Genomic DNA, 19295 nt, shown 5'->3' with positions numbered 1-19295 from the left:
AATATGTTCACTTCTTAAGCAGCTCAGGATTTGTGTGCTAAAGCCATACTCCTGTCAGATCACCGGCAGGTGGTAAGAGTCGGCTCCCTCACTTCTGACCCTCAACATAGGTGCCCTTCAGGGCTGTGTACTAAGCTCCCTCCTTTACCCTCTGTACATCCATGACTGCATCGCCACCCGCAGCTCCAATCTGCTAATTAAATTTGCTGACGACACTGCACTGATTGGCCTAATTTCACTTAATAATGAAGCAGCCTACAAAGAGGCAGACATAACCCTGACAGTGGTGTCAAAAAAACAACCTCTCCCTCAACGTTGCAAAAATAAAGGGGCTGGTTGTGGACTACGGGAGGAATGGAGACAGGCTAACCTCTATAAACGTCAATGGATCTGGGGTTGAGAGGGTGAACAGCTTTACATTCCTTGGCATAAACATCACTGAGGATCTCGCGTGGTCTGTACATACCGGCTGTAGTAGAAATGGCACAACAGCACCTCTTTCACCTCAAGGCAGTTGAAGAAGTTTGGATTGGCCCCTCAAATCCTAAGAAATTTCTATAAGGGCACAATTGAGAGCATCGTGACTGGCTGCATCACTGCCTGGTGTGGGAACTGTACTACTTTCAATAGCAGGACTCTGCCGAGAGTAGTGCAGAGAGCCCAGCGCATCTGTAGATGCGAATTTCCCACTGTTCTTGACATTTACAAAGACAGGTGTGTAAAAAGGGCCCGAAGGATCATTGGGGATCAGAGCCACCCCAGCCACAAACTGTTCCAGTTGCTACCATCCGGGAAACAGTACCACAGCATAAAAGCCAGGATCAGCAGTCTACGGGACTGTTTCTTCCACCAGGCCATCAGACTGCTTAATTCATGCTGATGCACCTGTATTTCTGTTATATTGACTGCCCTGTTGTACATAATTATTATAAATTACTATAACACACATTTCAACAGAGACGTAATGTAAAGATTTTTATTCATGTATATATGGATGTAAGTGATAAAGTCAATTCAATTCTGCATAAATGCCAAATTGATGGCTTGTGATTCCCACTGTTACAGAAGCTAATTTTCAACCAATTTATTTCTCTTTAATACCAAGAAGTAGCTGACAGCACAGAATGTAGCAAGAATTGTGTGTACCTTTTGTTAAATGGCATTACTATAATCAGTTCTCCAGTTTTAACCAGACGTTCAAAGTACCAGTAACATAAATACTATAGCTATGAGAGCAGATCAAAGACTGTGTGTCTTGAAGCAAGTGACTTGCTGACTCACCTGACTCCTGATATTGTTTTGCCATCTTCAAGACAAGTCAAAAGAATGCCTTTCTGGGTGGGGAACTCCAACACTACTCAGAGCTCGTCACTAATTGGGGCAAAGGTGTGTGCTTGATGTCATTCCATCACCCATTTTCACAATTTATTCCTTCCTACATAGCACGCCGTAGCTGGTATGTATACCATTGACAAAATGCTCTGCAGTGGCTTGCCTAAGTTGTTCCTGACAGCTCTTCCTAAGCCTGTGGCCTGTATTATCAAAATGGGCAGGGATTTGAGGCTCATGGGAACATCATCATCTGCAGATTCCCTACAAGTTTCATGCCATCCAGATTTGGAAGTGTATCGCATTTGTTAATTGTCTCTGGGTTTAAATCCTATTTCACTGAAAAGAACTCAAGGTGGCATCACACTTAAGATACAGTTGTGGTTAGGTAATTAATGCTGGCCTTGTCAGTGAGTCCAAAGCATCTATCAGTGGGCTAGACCTGTTACTGTAATCAAATTGCAGTTGCACACAATGGTACATTTAGCATTGGATTTCTGCAAGTGACAGAAAGATGAATTATTAGAAATTTGAGGTTCTTATTGGTGCCTATTTGTGCTAGTTTTGCAGGCATTAGGGCAGTCTAGTGTAATGTAATGTTGGACTAGTGGGTTTTAAAAAAAGTTCTGATGTTCCTGATCAGTATCCTCAAATACTGTTGCAATATGGAGTCAAAAATCAAGTCAGAATTTATCAAGTACAGAATGTCACATAGTCTACCTTAAGATTCATTTTCTTGCAGACTTTTACAGGAAAATAAAGTGAATTAAAATTTTTGAAGAACTACACAAAGAGCACAGAAAAATGTGTTCATTGAAGTAAGACCTGTACGTAAGGTGTACATGCACTTAGAGAACTTTTTGGGAAAATAAGGAATTTCTATTTGAAAGCTTCACAGCTTTGAAGGTGTACAGGTTGATGGATTTTAGAAAATTATTGAAAATTGCCATAGGTCAACACTACCTTTTATGTTTTAAATTAAGATAGTGTTCTTGGATGAAGAATTCACTTTTTGTTTTGAAATATGTGTCTTATTTTAAAAGCCATTTTCAAAACTTTTCAAAGCTGCGTTACCTTCATTCAAATGGATTTGTTTAGGTTATGCTCTAACTGTGGGCCTTTTTGTTTCAGAAATATGATTCCTTGTATGGCGTTCCTAATATATTCCAGGAGCAAATCCCCAGACATGTTAATTAATCTTAATAATATACAAGGACTTTTATGGTGATTAATAGTTTGCCTGTGAATTGTAACAAATGTCCCAATCTTTGTTTTTTTTTTAAGGCAAAAATGGATAACCGACAGTATGGGGATGCTCAAGAATTTTCAGCAGATGTTCGGTTGATGTTCTCCAATTGTTACAAATATAATCCTCCTGATCATGAAGTGGTAGCAATGGCAAGAAAATTGCAGGTTTGTGTTCTGTTCTGAGAAGAATATGTTACAATGGATGTTTATTGAATTACTGATCTTTCCGATTTGTTTTTCTGCACTAGAAACGTGTACAGGTCAACATTCACTAATCCGCCTACCTGTATTCCGGTTCCGCACTGATTTCAAATTTTCCGTGCAACTGTAATTTCAAATTTTCCGGGCCACCGTACCAACCTGCTGCACATTGTTTTGGTTGCGCTAGATCTGTTCACGTGTTGGTGCACTCTTATAAGCACAGACAGGCGATTCCTGCTTGTTTTCCTGCACTTATTAATAACATTTGCGTGAGGCGTGGCCGCCTGGTACTCGCCTGTCTTACTTGCCAGCGGTGGGGGAGCTGGCACGCGCTGGGTCAGTCCGCCTGCCAGCAGTCGCGCACTGCCCTCCAGCGTCACCCGGCCGGCACTCCGTTCTCTTCTGCCTGCGACCTCAGATCAGACGTGGTGACTCACTGAATTTAAGCATGTTACTCAGCGGAGGAAAAGAAACTGACGAGGATTCCCTCAGTAACTGCGAGTGCAGTGTAGTCTTTGGGGTAACTGCAAGTCTGAGTCTTTGCTATCGCTTAGCTCACGCTTGAGTGCTGGTAGTGGGTGCGCTTTATTTTTTGCCAGTGGGGAGGGGGGATTGTTGCTCGCTGCCGCTTGCGCTCAGGAGGGAGGGAAGCGGGGGTGGGAACTTAGGGGTTCTAACATTTATCTGTCGTTCATTCTTTGGGGCACTCCTCTGTTTTCGTTTTGAAGAAAAAGCATTTTAGGATGTATATTGTATACATTTCTCTGACATTAAATGAACCTTTGAATCCTTTGATATTTTGAAGGTATGATGAGGCGGTTAGCTATTGCTTAATGTGATCCTTCTGTAATTTGGCATTTTCACTAATCTGGTACTCCTCAGGTCCCAATGGTGCCAGATTATAGAAGGTCGACCTGTATTACCCAAATACACGTGTCTGTGGTTTAGGTGAGGATAATAGGGAAAGGCTAAGAAGTTTTACAAAATTGGATTGAAGCAGTGTGTTTTTATTTGAAGACATGGCTAAAATAGTTCCTGCAAATGAAAATATATTTCCATCTCAGTTGTAAATTAACAAATTCTTTGACCCTAGCATGTCAGTGAGGTACATAAGGTTGTAAAAACCAGGAAATTGGAATGTAGTAAACAAGCTGAAAAGGTGCAAGTAGTAAAGGTCAAAGTACATCGGATTATGGGTCTTGTCTGTAATTCACACATTTTTGCCGGTTGAATCAAGACATTCATGAAATTTAGGCTGTATTCCAAAAATTAAACACTTTACCAGATTAACACTTGACTATGACTGACTGAGTATTGTTTGGAATAGCATCTCTCAGATATTAAATGTCTGTCCATTCAAGTGTGTGTGTGTGTATATATACACACACGCAGCTATGGAACGACTCAGAGATAGTGACTTCATAACCACGTATTTCTTAATTAATACCATTAAGATTTTTGACCTTTATCACACTGCTGTTGGTGAGATTTTGTGCAAAGCAAATACTGTTTTTATTTTTGTCCCTTAATAACTACAGTTCAAACTGACTTGGTGAACTGCCATGGGATACCCTTGGGATGTAAAAGCTGTTGCATTTTAACTTCTCTACTCAATCTATAGAATCACTGAAAATAAAAGCTGATCAATGATGTTGAATTACTTCATAGCATTGGATTGTGTAGTTAATATTTTGCCCATATTATTGGCGCAGTAATTATGTACTCAGATGAAAAGTGCTATGAGAGGGTTCAAAATTAAAATTTTCCTGAAATAGAATATTGAGAGGAGCAAATTAGTAGTAAGGGGTACGTGTCAGGAATTTAAGAGATCAGGTTTGTATAAGGTTCAAATTGTCTTGGCCAACTTGGGGTACAAAATCTCTGTGGTTTGTGTTGGGCTTTAATTTTACAGCTGAGCAGGTCTCTTCCAAGTCTCCCTCTGATGGATTAGTTTCAATGAGAGATTGCTGTCACAATAACTGCAACCACCATTATTGTAATTCTATACTGTGTTGAAAGACAGTAGGAAGTAATGTTTCTGCAGTTATTTTGAGAGTCATAACTAGTTTTGGTACACCTACCCTTCAATTTTCAGTGCAGAAAAATTTACAAAGTTATGTTTTTCTCATTCTCACAGATGCACCCATTTTTATTGTGAAACTGTTTCAACTTGGCATCTTTTAGCCAGTTGTTTATCATGTAGAAATTGATATTGTTCTTACATGTGTTAAAAATATGGATACTAATGTCACAATCAAGAGCAAGTCAAATTTATTGTCATGCATGCATATATGGGTGCAATGAAAATCTTATTTGCAAACACAACATTATTTAAGCAGCATTCACAAGAAAAATGTAAATTAAACATAACATATACACAACCTTTTCACGAACAAGCACAATCAGAACAGAAAAGCCTAGTCCATTTAAGTGCAAAGTGATCAAATGGCCCTGGTGTTGCTAGTGATTAGGGTTTTGCTGGTTGGTTCAAGAACCAAATGAAGGGAAGTAGCTGTCTTTAAATCAGGTATATTTTGAATGCATTGTATATGAACAATCCAATTTAGGTGGAAATTGGATTTCATATATTTGGTCTGCAATCTTTTTTCTTTTAGGATGTTTTTGAGATGCGTTTTGCAAAAATGCCAGATGAGCCTGTTGAACCAGTTGTTCCATCTCCTCCTCCTGTGCCACCTCCAACCAACCAAGTATCATCCTCATCTTCAAGTGATAGTAGCAGTGACAGTTCCTCTGACAGTGACAGCAGCACAGATGATTCTGAGGAGGAGCGGGCACAGAGGCTGGCTGAACTTCAAGAACAGGTACCGCCTTTGAGGCCTCCATATAAACTTTGGTGGGACATGATTTCAGTATCCTAGTTTCATATTTCTACAGCAGAGAACAAAGGGAATTTATTTCTTTTAAGCTATTTTATGTTATTGTTACCATTTTAAGATATTGATATTTTAAAAAATAATTCGTCAGGCGTTTTTTCAAGTGAAATTTCACGTCCATTTATCACTAATTGCATTTTTGTACCTTCCCACTTGGTAGATCAGAAAGGTTAGTTACTGAATGGGCTATTTGCTTTTCTGACATTAGCTGAGGAATAGGTTGCTTCAAGTGAAGTGTTCACTTACAAATGCCCATGTTTGAGGTTTGAAGAGGTAATTTCATATTTCTCTGTGTCCCACATATTTTCGTGGTTTACTGTTTCTGTAGACTTGTTTGCCTGCATGGATGACAAAGCATTAAGTAAGAAATTTCAACACAGTTACTGGCCATGCAGTTCTGTCAACCAGGGTTGGTGTTTGTCTTAGCTATATGGGAGATATTTACTCAAGTGAGTCAAGTTCTTTTTATTTCACTTTTATGTCCCCACTATAGCATGCTTTGGTTAAATATTTCATTTGCCTAATTCTGAGTCATACTGCGACACTTGATATGTTTTGGATGTTATTATTAGTATATTTTCTTTCTTTCTGGTTAATTTGCTGTCCTAGATGTTCTTTTGAATTATTCTCCTTTACTTTGTGGAGGGAATTTGTCCTTGAATGTTACCAATTAACCAGTTATTTTAGTACTTCCCTATTGTCCAACTGTTAACATTCTTTTTCAATATTGGTGTTATCTCAACTAGATATTGTCAAAAGTTTGCATTGATTTACATAACATCTTTTTAATGAGCATTACTTCATCTCAGCAAACAGCAGATTATGATCTCCCATACCTCTAATGCAATTATACATCTGAATGGAGCTATGATTGGAAATGCATTTGGAGTGAATGTTTACCCACAGCAATGATTGTAGTTTTCTCTACCAATTCCTATTTAGACAGCTATTGTTTTTGATAAATAAAAACTGATCAAATTATTGATTTGAAAACCATATTATGAATTTATTTTTTGGTCTCTGGATTTTGTAGTGGGGGTGGGGTGGAACCTTCACTAAATTAGGAACTAGATGGGGGGGGAAGCAGTCTTTGGAATAAATGATCAAAATTTAGTAGTATTAAATAACTTGGAGCTTCTCAATTTCACCAGACATTGGCAAGTTTAATTCTAACATGTAGCTGGGCAAGGAATATTACAATTTTTATCTATGTCAAAAACATGAACTATATCAGCATTGTGGAATTGTTTTGGAGAACTATAAAATACAATCTTTTGAGGATGACCTTGATTTGATAGTTAACAAATATTTTTGATTTTGTTAATCTGAATGTTGATATTCAATTAGACTGGAGCCATAATTTGAAAACTGAAAATCAGTTAGAATGTTTTAGTTGATTCATAGAGAAAGAACTTTTTGCAAAACTACATCTTGTACAAACATAGTGCTTTAGAATTTATTCTGCTTTGAAGTAAAGTAGTGGGATTTGGATGGACTGCACTTTAAAATTCATGACTTCATGTTGATTGAGTATCGTACCACTGAGTTTGGAGTCAACCTTGATCAAATTACTTAGGTTGGAAGTGAGTTTATTTAATTGCATATAGTGCTGTGGCTAGAGATTATGTCTGCCATAAGTAACTCATCTTTGCCAACAGGGTGTTTTGTTCCCTTGTGATGAAAATTTTTAGTGATTCAGTAAAAATGCTGTCTATCCAACTGGTAAACAAACTGTATCTGACATTTATTTTGATGTGTAAATTCAGGTATATGTTGGAAATATGAGTAACATATTCAAAACTGTATTGGATTTTTAAATGTTCACAAAATTCCTACAATTCATAAGCAATAACAAAATAATGCTTAAGAATTTGAAGCTTAAGATAAAGTTAATCGATAATGAGATCATTTACTCAAAGGTCAAACTCTACTGTTCTGAGCTGTGTGCAGCTTTTTTATGAAAAAACCAGTCGCAAGACATTGGAATTTTGCTATGTGGGTGTTGCTGTTGTCACTTGTGTTCCCACTTGTCCAGGCATTTCATTGTTATGTCATGGTAGCTGTAGTCTTGTATATTTAGTTCAGAATATGCTGTACTTTAGTCAACCATTTAAATATACCCAGCCTCCTTTGCTTTTCCACTCAGATCCAGCACAATGCTTTCCTAATGATCTTCTAAACCAGTATATGAATTTTCAATGATTTGTCTACATTTCCTCTCAACGTCAACATCTTTGAACATTTCCCTCCACCATATTCTCTGCCTTTCATTCTGCTTATTCATGTTCCTTCAAGGCACCTCTGCATCATCTTCACAGCTCATAATGCCACATAGCCTATACTATTGTCAGCAAACCTAGAAATGTTGCATGATCCTGTTAGCCAATAGGTTATATACAGCTGGGATTCCAGCATCAATCCAATAGCATCTCTTCTGTAGCCTCCCAGATAATTTAAGTTTTCTTTCTATTAGCAAATCTCTATCTGTGACAGTACTAATACAATGTGTTCTGAATTTTAATCTTGTGCAGTACTCTTTATCAAACATTTTCTGAAAATCCTTTATCAAACTTGTATCAATCACATCCCTTATCAATTCTGCTGATTGTAAGTGTGAAAGATTTAACATGAGAAATAGGAGCAGGAGTAGGCCATCGGACCCATTGAGCCTGCCCTGCCATTCAATAAGATCGTGGCTGATCTGTCCATAAACTCAGCTCCATCTACCTGCCTTTTCCCCATAACCCTTAATTCCCTTACCTATGCATAAACCTATCTAACTGTATCTTAAATATATTTAGTAAGGAAGCCTCAACTGCTTCCCTGGGCAGAGAATTCCACAGATTCACCACTCTCTGGGAAAAACAGTTACTCCTCATCTCTGCCCTAAATCTTCTTCCCTGAACTTTGAGGTAATGTCTCCCTAGTTCTAGTCTCACCTACCAATGGAAACAACTTTCCTACTTCTATCTTATCTTTCCCTTTCAAAATTTTGTATGTTTCTATAAGTTCCCCTCTCATTCTTCTGAACTCCAGAAAGTAGTCCCAGGCAACTCAATCTGTCCTCATAGGTTAACCCCTTCATCGCTGGAATCAACCTGGTGAACCACCTTTGCACTGCCTCCAAAGCCAGTATATCCTTCCTCAAGTATAGAGACCAGAACTGCACACAGTACTCCAGGTGCTGCCTCACCAGTACCCTGTATAGTTGCAGCATGACCTCCCTGCTCTTGAATTCAATCCCCCTAGCAATGAAGGCCAACATTCTATTTGCTGCCTTAATAACCTGTTGTACCTGCAAGCCAACTTTTTGTGATTCATGAACAAGCACTCCCAAGTCCCTCTGCACAACAGCATGCTGCAATCTTTCACCACTTAAATAATAATCTGCTCTTCTAGTATTCCTTCCAAAGTGGATGATCTCGCATTTACGAACGTTGTATTCCATCTGCCCACTCGCTTAACCTATGTATATCCCTCTGCAGACTCTCCACACCCTCTGTACAATTTGCTTTTCCACTCGGTTTAGTGTCATCAGCGAATTTTGCTATGTTACACTCTGTCTCCTCTTCCAAATCATCAATGTAAATGGTAAACAGCTGCGGGCCCAGCACCAAACCCTGCGGCACCCCACTTACCACTGACTGCCAGCTGGAGAAACATCCATTTATACCAATTCTCTGCCTTCTATTGGTTAACCATATTTCTCTGATAAATTCATGTTATTTCTAAGAGCCTTTTTTGCCACTTCCTTGAGAATAGATTCCAGCAGATTATTTCTTTTTGCCCATATAAGTAATCAGGCCACTTTTTTAAAAAAGTCTCACAAATAGTTATGGTTTAGTCTGCATTGTTGAGGGAGTAATAGAAGGAAATTGAATTGTAGACTTGAAAAGTACTTGGGTGAACATCTCAATTTTCAAGGCTATCGGGAGGGAGTGGGTTTGGGACTACCTGGATTAATTTTGTATGGAGTCAAGACAAACTTGATAGACCAAAGGCAGGCCCCCTATTCTGTAATCATCCCGTGATTCTGGGTAATTGTAAACACTACATTCTATAGTAACCAGTCCTCTGCATTGCATTAAATCTATCAAATACATGCAAAATGTTCTTGTATTCAAAATTTTTTGAAGTAAACTGCAATTAAGTTTGAACATTATTTTGTGTCGTACAGTTGAAAGCGGTACATGAGCAGCTGGCTGCCCTTTCCCAACCACAACTGTCAAAACCAAAGAAGAAAGAGAAGGACAAGAAGGAAGAGAAGAAGAAAGAGAAGGAAAAAGAAAGGGAAAGGCATAAAAAGAAGGATGATTTGGAGGAAAAGAAGAAAAGCAAACCTAAGGAGCAACAGCCAAAAAAATCAAAGAAGAACAATGCAAATACCAGGTAATTTTTTCTCAGTGGTGTGAAAGTTACTCATGTGTCAGTTTAATGTCGGTCATGGTTAAATCTTGCTGTCAATTTTTCTATCTTCAATTTCCTGAAATTTGGAGTTCCTATTCTAGTGTTCATAATGAATAACCATGTAACTGTAAATATTAAGAGATACCTACTCAGTATCTGAAGTTCTCTCTTATGTTGGTCGGAGGTTTGCTTGGAATGGAGCTCAGAGTAGATGTTTATTTCCACAATTGCCTTTCATACCTGTTGGCTGAAGATCATCGTTTGTCAAGCTCTGCAAGTGTGGTACTCCATTTGGGGAATAAAAAACTATTATTCTATTTGTTAAGCAACACACATCAAAGTTGCTGGTGAACACAGCAGGCCAGGCAGCATCTCTAGGAAGAAGTACAGTCGATGTTTCGGGCCGAGACCCTTCATCAGGACCTATTTGTATTTGTTAATCTCAAATTTTAATTCAATATTAGAAGCTCTCAGAAGAAATGTGGCAGAGGTCTGAAGTGAATGTTTTACACCAGCATTCACCAAGGAGAAGGATATTGAAAATAATGAGTTTGTGTAGGGGTACCGTTGGCAGATGGAATTTGATCCCAAGTTTTGGGGGGGAGATGATGATTTTAGGGTTGTCTAGTTAAAGTAGGACATGTACAGTAAATATTAGGGTGCTAAGAATTGAGACCTTTGGTTTCAAGTTCTATTCCCTGAATGTGGCAGCACATGGTGATGAAGAAAGATATATAGCACACTTCATGATAGTAAAAGGGATATTACATTGCAATTTTACAAAACACAGGTTGGGCCACAATTGGAGTATTGTGTGCAGTCCTGTTAACCACACTACAGGTGGGATGTATTTGTGCTAGAGAGAAGTGCTAAGGAGATTCAGCAGAGTGCTTCCTGAATTGGAGGATGTTAGTTGTGGCAAGAGGTTTGATGCACTTGTTTTCCTAGTGTGAAGGAAGCTGAAGGTGACATGAATGAAATTATCAGAGGCATAGTTGGGGTCATTGGTGGGAATCATTTTTCTGCATGGTAGTAGTATCAAAATCAAGATGAGTTGGGTTTGAGCTGAATGGATAGTTCTAAAAAGGTCCAAGGAGAAAGTTTTTAAACACAGTAGTTGATAGCAAAATACACCGTGTAATCAGATACAATCACTGTATAGTCAGACACTAAAATAAGAAAGGCATGGAAGTTTACAGCCCTGATGCAGACAATTTGGATTAGTGTAGATGGGTGGGAAGGTTCTTCTGGATGTATTGGGCTGGAGGGCCCATTACCCGTGGAAGGTATGATTCCATGATCTTCAGGTGAAAAGCAAATAAAATGAAATTTTACAATACTACTTGAAAAATAAATTGTTTGATGTTCCATTGTCTGCCAAGCCTGGCAATTAGCTTGCAGGGGTTTCATCACCAGTTGAGGTGACATTCTCTGTGTAGTTGGTGTTTTTCTCTGGGAGTGTTCAGGTTTATAAAGGCCCCCATCTGTTTGCCTCGGTTCATAGATGGGATCTACTGTATTTTGAAATGTTTGTTTACTCTGTAAGAGCCAAAGAAACATGAGCCAATAGAATTCAAAGGTCAACTGAAGGAGTAGCCAGTCAGATTTGAGACAAGTGAATGGGGAGCCTACATAAACGCGAGTACTTCCGGAGAGAAACACCAACAAATGAGCACTACGGAAGTCACCCTGACTGGTGATGAAAAGTCTGCAAGCTAATTGCCAGGCTCGGCAGCTGCCTCAACCTGAGCTATGAATATTCATCACGGTCCTAAATAAATTGCTTGTAGGTGTTCTACATCCTCTATGGTGAATATATTTGTAGTTATAAATGCACCAAATGATGTATCAACCACTTTGGAAAAATGGTTACAACTTAATTCTCTTATAGACAATTTTCTGTTTCTTTGAACTAGTGAGCATTCCTCTTCACTGAAACTTAATTCCTATCACTCTTTCTTCAGGAATATGAAGAACAATAAACCTGGACCCACGTATGACTCTGAAGAAGAAGATAAATGCAAGCCGATGACCTATGAGGAAAAGAGACAGCTGAGTTTGGATATAAACAAACTTCCTGGTGATAAATTGGGAAGAGTAGTTCACATCATTCAGTCCCGCGAACCCTCACTGAGAAACTCAAACCCTGATGAGATTGAAATAGACTTTGAAACGTTAAAGCCCTCCACATTGCGAGAGCTAGAACGATATGTTACATCGTGTTTACGGAAAAAAGCGAGGAAACCTCAAGGTGAGAGTTATCCCTTGCATAGAAGAAAGAGCTAATTGAATTTTTAGATCAGTTTTACAGATTTGAATTTTGTGTGCAAATTTACAAAAGCTATTCCTGAAATCAGTAATCTTCCTTTACTGAAATTATTCTCCACCATCATTCATTACACTATTTCTTGTTTGTTGGGCCCTTATGGGACTTCTTTTCCCTCTAGACTTTTCCTAGTATTACCTCTGAAAACCAGCTGCTGGGCAATGTATAAGATACGTGGAGTAACTGTTTCTTTCCTAAGTCCTACGCTGGACCCGGACCAACATTGCTGGTGTTCTATGCAATGTTAACACACTGTATTATTGCCAGAGACTGGTTTGTCGAAGCAATTGTCAATTTTAGGGAACAGACACAATCACACATGCTGAAACCCTGAAATTTAATCAAAAATGTTGGACTTGCATCTGAGAGAAAACAATGTTTTTGTTCATTGATTGAAGTGGTATCACCTTAAACAAAGCTTAAGAGACATTTTGGGAGCAAACACAATGGGTGCAGTACTTACCGTAATGGCCTTCCTTGCAACTTAATCCCCTTGCTCTATAATTGTAATTCAACAGATGAAATTTACTTCTGTCTTGCTTCGTGGTGGATAATTCAAATCCCTTTAGATTGTTGTCTTGGCAGTTCTCCTTACTCCATTTCCAATGAGATCATTTTTTATTTACTATTTAATATGAAGTATAAGAAACAGGATTCCATGTATGCTGTAACTTTTTAACTGTCCGTTCCCTTTTTTCCATTAACTTTTGAGGCATCACCCCTTGCCAGAATGACCATCCTTACATGATGAAGCAGCCAGTAAGTCTTTATTGATTAGCTGTGGGGTGTTGCAGAAATGCCTTTTTTCTTCTACTGTCTTACAATCACATTTTTCTCGCAGTTGGGGTTTGACAGTAAGCAGAAATAGGAATGCAGTGTGATACTTTTCCCTCCCCAAGAGTCAGCTTGATTACATCAGTGCACATAAATGCAGGATGGTTAACACTGGTATTCCCTCATTTCTATTTGGCAAGATGAGTGAATTGTAATTAAGAGCTTAGTTTTGTTTTTATTTAGAAATCCAGCAGATTCTTCCAACCCAGTAAGCCACCCTGTCCAGCAACCCAACCATTTAACTCTAGACTAATCACAGGACAATTTAGTGACCAGTGACAACTTACTGTGCCATAGAGTTGAAAATGCTGAATAAGTCAGCATTTTTTTTGGTGTTTTTGTTTCCCATATTCATCCCCTTTCTACTTTCTAGAAACTGAAGTGTGGAGAGGAATTAAACACTGGAGGAAAATTCTGGTAAACTGATACTTTGGCTGGTTTTCCTCAGACTGGATACTAAAATTTAACTAAATATTTATTCACACCATACATCAAAGGACTATTTTGTTTTATTAATTATGATTTAAATGATCAATAATGATACAGTATATAAATTCCTGAAGTTGGTAACAGTGAGGCCATTGTGTCGAGACTATAGAGTGTGGGAAAGACCTGACAGTTAAAAATGAAACTGTTTAGAAGGTTACTGCCATTCAGTTCTAGCTGCTGTTTCATGGGCTTACTATGTGCAGGTGTTCATCTTTTTAAATAGAATTTAAAATGTTTTTAAATTACCCACCCATACTAGGCAGTGAATTCCACATCCCCACAATTTTGGAGTGAAGTTTTTCCCTCATAGAAAACCATAGAAAAACTACAGCACCAAAACAGGCCTTTTGGCCCTTCTTGGCTGTGCCGAACCATTTTCTGCCTAGTCCCACTGACCTGCACACATAGAAATCATGTCCCTTGTGATCTCTCTTGCTAATTAAAGTCTGTGGCTGGGTTCATCATTTTCAGTAAGATTCAATGGCAAACACAGACAAATCATTTAGGAGGAGTAAGATAAGTATCTGGATGGTTTCTTTATGGATAGGTGCACCGAATCTGTTTATTTGTTGCAGCTCTGTAAAACTGGTTAGACCAATACTTAAGTATTTTGTTCAGTTCTGGCCACCTCATAGGAAGGATGTGAAAGGTTTAGAGAAGAGGCAGAAATTTATCAGGATACTGCTTGGATTAGAGAACACACCTTATGAGGAAAGGTTTAGTGAGCTACAGCCTTTTTTTTTTGAATGAAGGAGGATGCGAGGTGACTTAATAGAAGCGTATATGATTGCATGAGGCATAATTAGAGTGGGCAGCCAGTGCCTTTCCCAGGACAACAATGGCTAATACCAGAGGAAATCCTTTTAAAGTGAGTGGGGAATGTTTAGGGGAAATGTCAGAGGTAGTGTTTTGGTTTACACAGAATAGTAAATGCTTCGAGAGCACTGTTGGGGTGAAAGGAAAATGGAGGGAGGGCTGTAGGCTGTATAGGAGACAAAAGTTTGATTAATTTTGCATTAGTTTAAAAGGTTGGCACAACATCTTCAGCCAAAGGGCCTGTTCTGTTCTATGTAACATGCCATGATAGCGTAGCGGTTAGTACATTGCTTTTTTCAGCTCGGGGCATTCCAGAGTTCGTCTGGTCCCATTCTGTAAGGAGACTGTCTTCCCCATGGAATACGTGGGCTTTTTCCCAGTGCTCTGGTTTCTTCTCGTAGTCCAATGGCATCCAGGTAGGTTAGTTGGTCATTGTAAATTGTCCTGTGATTGAGTTAGGGTTAATTAGAGATGTGGGGTTGCTGGGTGGCATGGTTCGAAGGGCTGTTAGGGTCTACTCCGCACCGCATTGCTAAATAAATAAATGTCACGAAATTGACTTGTACAACTGCAGCAAGACACAGTATGACTGCTAGGTTGGTATTTCATAGAGTTAAGTGTGCAAAAATGAAGTTGTGGTAGTATTGATGGGAATTATAAATAAAATGGAAAGAAAACATCACTCCAGGATCAACCCTTGGGCTGGTATGAGCTTCATCTCCAGAAATTCAATAAAATGAATAGCTATAATCACACAACTCAGAGGGGGAAAATCAAGTGGCAATTACAAGTTTTATCTTAAAGATGGATAAATTTATCAGTGTTAGTCTTGTTAAAATGTGTGACTTCCAATCTTGTTTGAAAGCGGAGCACTACAAAGCATCATGTTGAAGGTATAATTAAATGTGCTTGTGAAGAAGATCCCTTGGGAGTTACCTTGGGCAAACTTACCAGTATAATAGTGTATCATAACGTGCACATCGTTTGCTTTTTTATTCTCATAGGAATAGGAGTTTCTGTATAAGGTGATAAGATGGAGTTGAATGGACTTGTACTCTGTGCAGGTCCAGTTAGTCAGTTTTGACCCTTGCTGTCAGGCAGAAATGTTTATGGTGCTTAATCATTCATTTTTTTTGGGAATCTGGGATAACCTAATGATCAAAAGTTTAGTGACACATCAGTCACCAGCAATCAAGATGGAATTTGTGATTTTGCAGAATTCTGCAAACATAAAATTGGACACCAACTAGTTTCCACAGAGCTCACAGTTGCAACCTGGTCGTGGTTTGGTTACTTCTATGAACTAAGATCTGTTTGGCTTATGAGGTGATGAGTTTTGTTGCAGTATGTTACTGGTACCTTCAGGTCCATATGTTTCATAAAGAGGAAAAGTTATGACCATCAAAAGAGAGTTGGAAACTGGAAACAGTAAGAAGATATAATTAACAAATTTTCAAATCTGTTGTTGTTCCTAAAGTGAGTATAAATTGTATATTAAAACCACTTCTTTTGCAAGCCACATTTCATTTTATTTTTATTTTTAATTGACTTTTGAAATATGCTGGACGCACTTAGCAGTAAATTTAAGGTTTGCAGATTTTGACATACTGTTTACTGCTTTATTTTTGGTGCTTGTCAAATGGAAGCTCTTGGTGAGGAAAAGCAAGCCTCTTGTTTGTGTTGGGAACCCAGGGCCAATATCAGACCATCCTAGCTCACAGCATAACCAGAAATGCAGACAATGTTTCCGAACTCAGTTGACTGCATGGATAACTCTAGGGGATTCAGACGCTTCTGGCTGAGTTTAACAATGCATTCATTAGGAATACCAATGCTATATGTATACAGTTTTGCAGGGGATTTTTTGGAGTTGACACAGTATGACTTCATGCCTCACATAATCTTATAATCCCATCATACTGAAATAAATTGAATCCGGGTATATTTTTCTCTGCTCATCCCCCTCTGATGAAATAAATATCCTTGGGCTTTTTTTATTTGAATATTATTATTAGTGATACTTGTATGCCATGATATAATGAATTTCACTATGGGGATGGGTGTTTTTACAAGCTTACATCTCCAAAAGTACCTTTAATGTAGTAAAATGTCCAGAGACTTGAGAACAATGTTGGTGTCCTTTTGACAATGACACAGGCTATATCAATGTCAGTGACTAAACTTTGGTCGAAGGTCGAAGAGAGGACAGAGTTTCAGGAGGATAATTATAGATCATGTTGGTAAGGTGGTCAGTAATGAAGTGATTAAATTAGTGTGCAAGGAATAAGAATTGGGGGAGTAGAAGGTCTTGAGAGCTTCTTGGACTGATAGGCTGGAGATTGAATCACAGAGTTAAGGACTTTTAAGATTAAGGATTTGCTGCTAAACCTGCAGTACATGTTATATATGATTATCAGCAATGAGTTAAGTTGTACTTCTGTTAGAGGGAAGTAGGAAAATAGCATGTTATAAGAGACCAGTGATGCAGAACATCTGGGTGATCTAGTGTACGATTTGAAAAAAGCTATTATGCAAATACTCTTAAGTATTTGAGAAAGCCAGCACTACAAATGCTGGAGAGGACAATTACAGAGGGCATTGGTCACACTACATCTGGAACTCTATTGCATAAATATACTGATAAAAGGAAGGTTGTTAATATGTTGGAAGCTGTTCCAATTTACACGGCAAATAACTAATCTGAGGCTAGATTGGTTTTGCATGTATGCGGTAGAGTTTACATAGACTGAGAGTGAAGTTGACTGAAACTTAAGATCCTGGGGATTCCTGGTAGCATGGTAGAACATGCTTCTCATGAGATACTTCAAAATACTGTGTTTCTGAGAGTAGATATTTCATAAAAACAACCTTTACTTCAATTCGGGTGCAGCTGAAAAGACTTCGTCTTGTCTAGAAAACCACAGTGTGATAATCTAGCTAAGCCATGGCAATTGAACATTTAATGCATTAGGAACATACATAGAACTGGTATGTGACCACTATCCAAAATATGACAAAATCCTTGGAATTGTGGAATTAAAATTACTTCATTTAAACAAAATCACATTTTATTCTTCCACCCCCTGGAAAAATATACCATGTACTCCATTCCTAATGCGCTAAACTGCAATTTGAATAGTATGTAGCTTTTTTCTACTAGAAGACAGAAGTTAGTAGTGCTGTAGAAAGTCATTCCTCATCATCAATTCTTGAAGCCTTGCTGAGTTTCATTTTCTATATTACAAATTCCAGGACCATTCTATTATACATTAAAATGTCTTGTCCATAAAAATACTTCAGGAATTTAGAGCAACTTTGACCAGTTGCGTTGTAAGACGGTGCTTCCTGCGCAAATTATTTCACCTTGAGACTGTGCGACAGCTATCTGAATTTGCATATTCTTGGTAGCTAACATCTGTAAGCATTCCAGATCCTAGGTTACAGTATTTTCTCACTAACCAGTTTATGAACAATTAACATGGTAAATATTTTTGTTCAACTAAAATGAGATTGTATTCTTACTAAGATAATTGATATTTAGAAAATTCCCATACAATGTTTGGGGAGAGGATTTTGCTGTACATGGTAGAATAGCTAATTTGCCTCAATGCATTTTATTGATAATGTGGTTAGTAGTTGCAAGTGAGATAAATAACCATTTAATCCAAGTTAATATAAGAACATATGTGAACAATTAGTAATTTTGGTGTAGTTGATAACATGATGTGGTTTCCATTGTGCTCTATGAAGGGGTTCTTCGGCCCTAATCTGGGAGGTATGTTCTACATTCTTTATTGGAAGATATTTGTAAAATTTCATTTTTGTAACAATCATCTTTTTTTTTTACTTTGAATGTATGATCATTGTTAAATGATCTACACTGTTACAGCTTCATTGGATTTGTGAATGGGCATGCACAGGTTGGGTTTTGACATCTTTGGGGCTGCTTAACCTAGAGGTCAGAGCAACAGCTGGTTTTCAGAGGTACACTATTTCCTTTTTTTATTTTTGAACTAAATTTGACTTCTCCAGTGAAATCGACTTTGAATTTGGCAAAATAAAAAGAATTTCAGTAGTGATGTCATGATACAGTAGTAAAATTTTGAGGATGGGGGATAAGCACATTGATGGAAAGAAATATTAAATGTGATTTTTCAGGTCATATAACTCATTATGCTAACCATGCCACTGTGGAGAAATACTGAACATTTCCAAAGATGCCAAAGAATTCTGTAGCTGTCATTGGCAGCTAGTTTATGGTTTTTGATCCCTTCAAACGTTGCTTATGGTATGAGTGAACGTAGCTAAAAGTGAAATTTAACTTGGTCAAAATGTTTTTTTTATTATTCTCACGATTCTTGAATAATAATTTTTGACGTTGACCTCTTTGTAAGCAGTAACCATGGATCATTCCCCACATTCCCCTTCTCTCTATCCTTATTTTTGTGCAGCTCTTTACAGCCCAGCTGAGATTGGTATATACTTAGCAATGATTTGAAACCTGTATTCTATTTATTTGATATCAGCAATTTTTTTAAAATATCATGCAATGTTTCATTAAGACAAAATTATCATGACCTCACTACATGCTTCCAAGCATTTGCTAAAGTGTCTCTAGATCATTGGCCTTTTAAGTTGCAAACAATGAATAGATCCTTTTTTCCTTTAGCTGCTTTTCCTTCCTTCAATTTGCATCTGATCCCATGTGCCAAATTAGATTTATTTTGTTCACTGTGTAATGGTACCAAAAT

The 19295-nt window shown here is 38.1% G+C and overlaps 1 protein-coding gene across 8 annotated transcripts in view; it reads left to right on the top strand.

Annotated features, from left to right (window-relative positions):
• Nucleotides 1-19295, top strand: part of brd4 (bromodomain containing 4) — a 182634-nt gene that overhangs the window by 107655 nt on the left and 55684 nt on the right. For all 8 annotated transcript variants that reach the window (XM_063035892.1, XM_063035888.1, XM_063035890.1 and 5 more), the window contains 4 exons: nt 2614-2742; nt 5394-5600; nt 9850-10061; nt 12044-12330. In XM_063035892.1, coding sequence (XP_062891962.1) covers nt 2614-2742; nt 5394-5600; nt 9850-10061; nt 12044-12330 — 835 coding nt within the window. The remainder of the gene's footprint in view (nt 1-2613; nt 2743-5393; nt 5601-9849; nt 10062-12043; nt 12331-19295) is intronic.

This window comes from Mobula hypostoma, chromosome 29 (genome assembly GCF_963921235.1).
Source record: "Mobula hypostoma chromosome 29, sMobHyp1.1, whole genome shotgun sequence".
In the NCBI taxonomy this organism is placed as follows: Eukaryota; Metazoa; Chordata; class Chondrichthyes; order Myliobatiformes; family Myliobatidae; genus Mobula; species Mobula hypostoma.
This window is presented reverse-complemented; position numbering and strand designations above follow the sequence as displayed.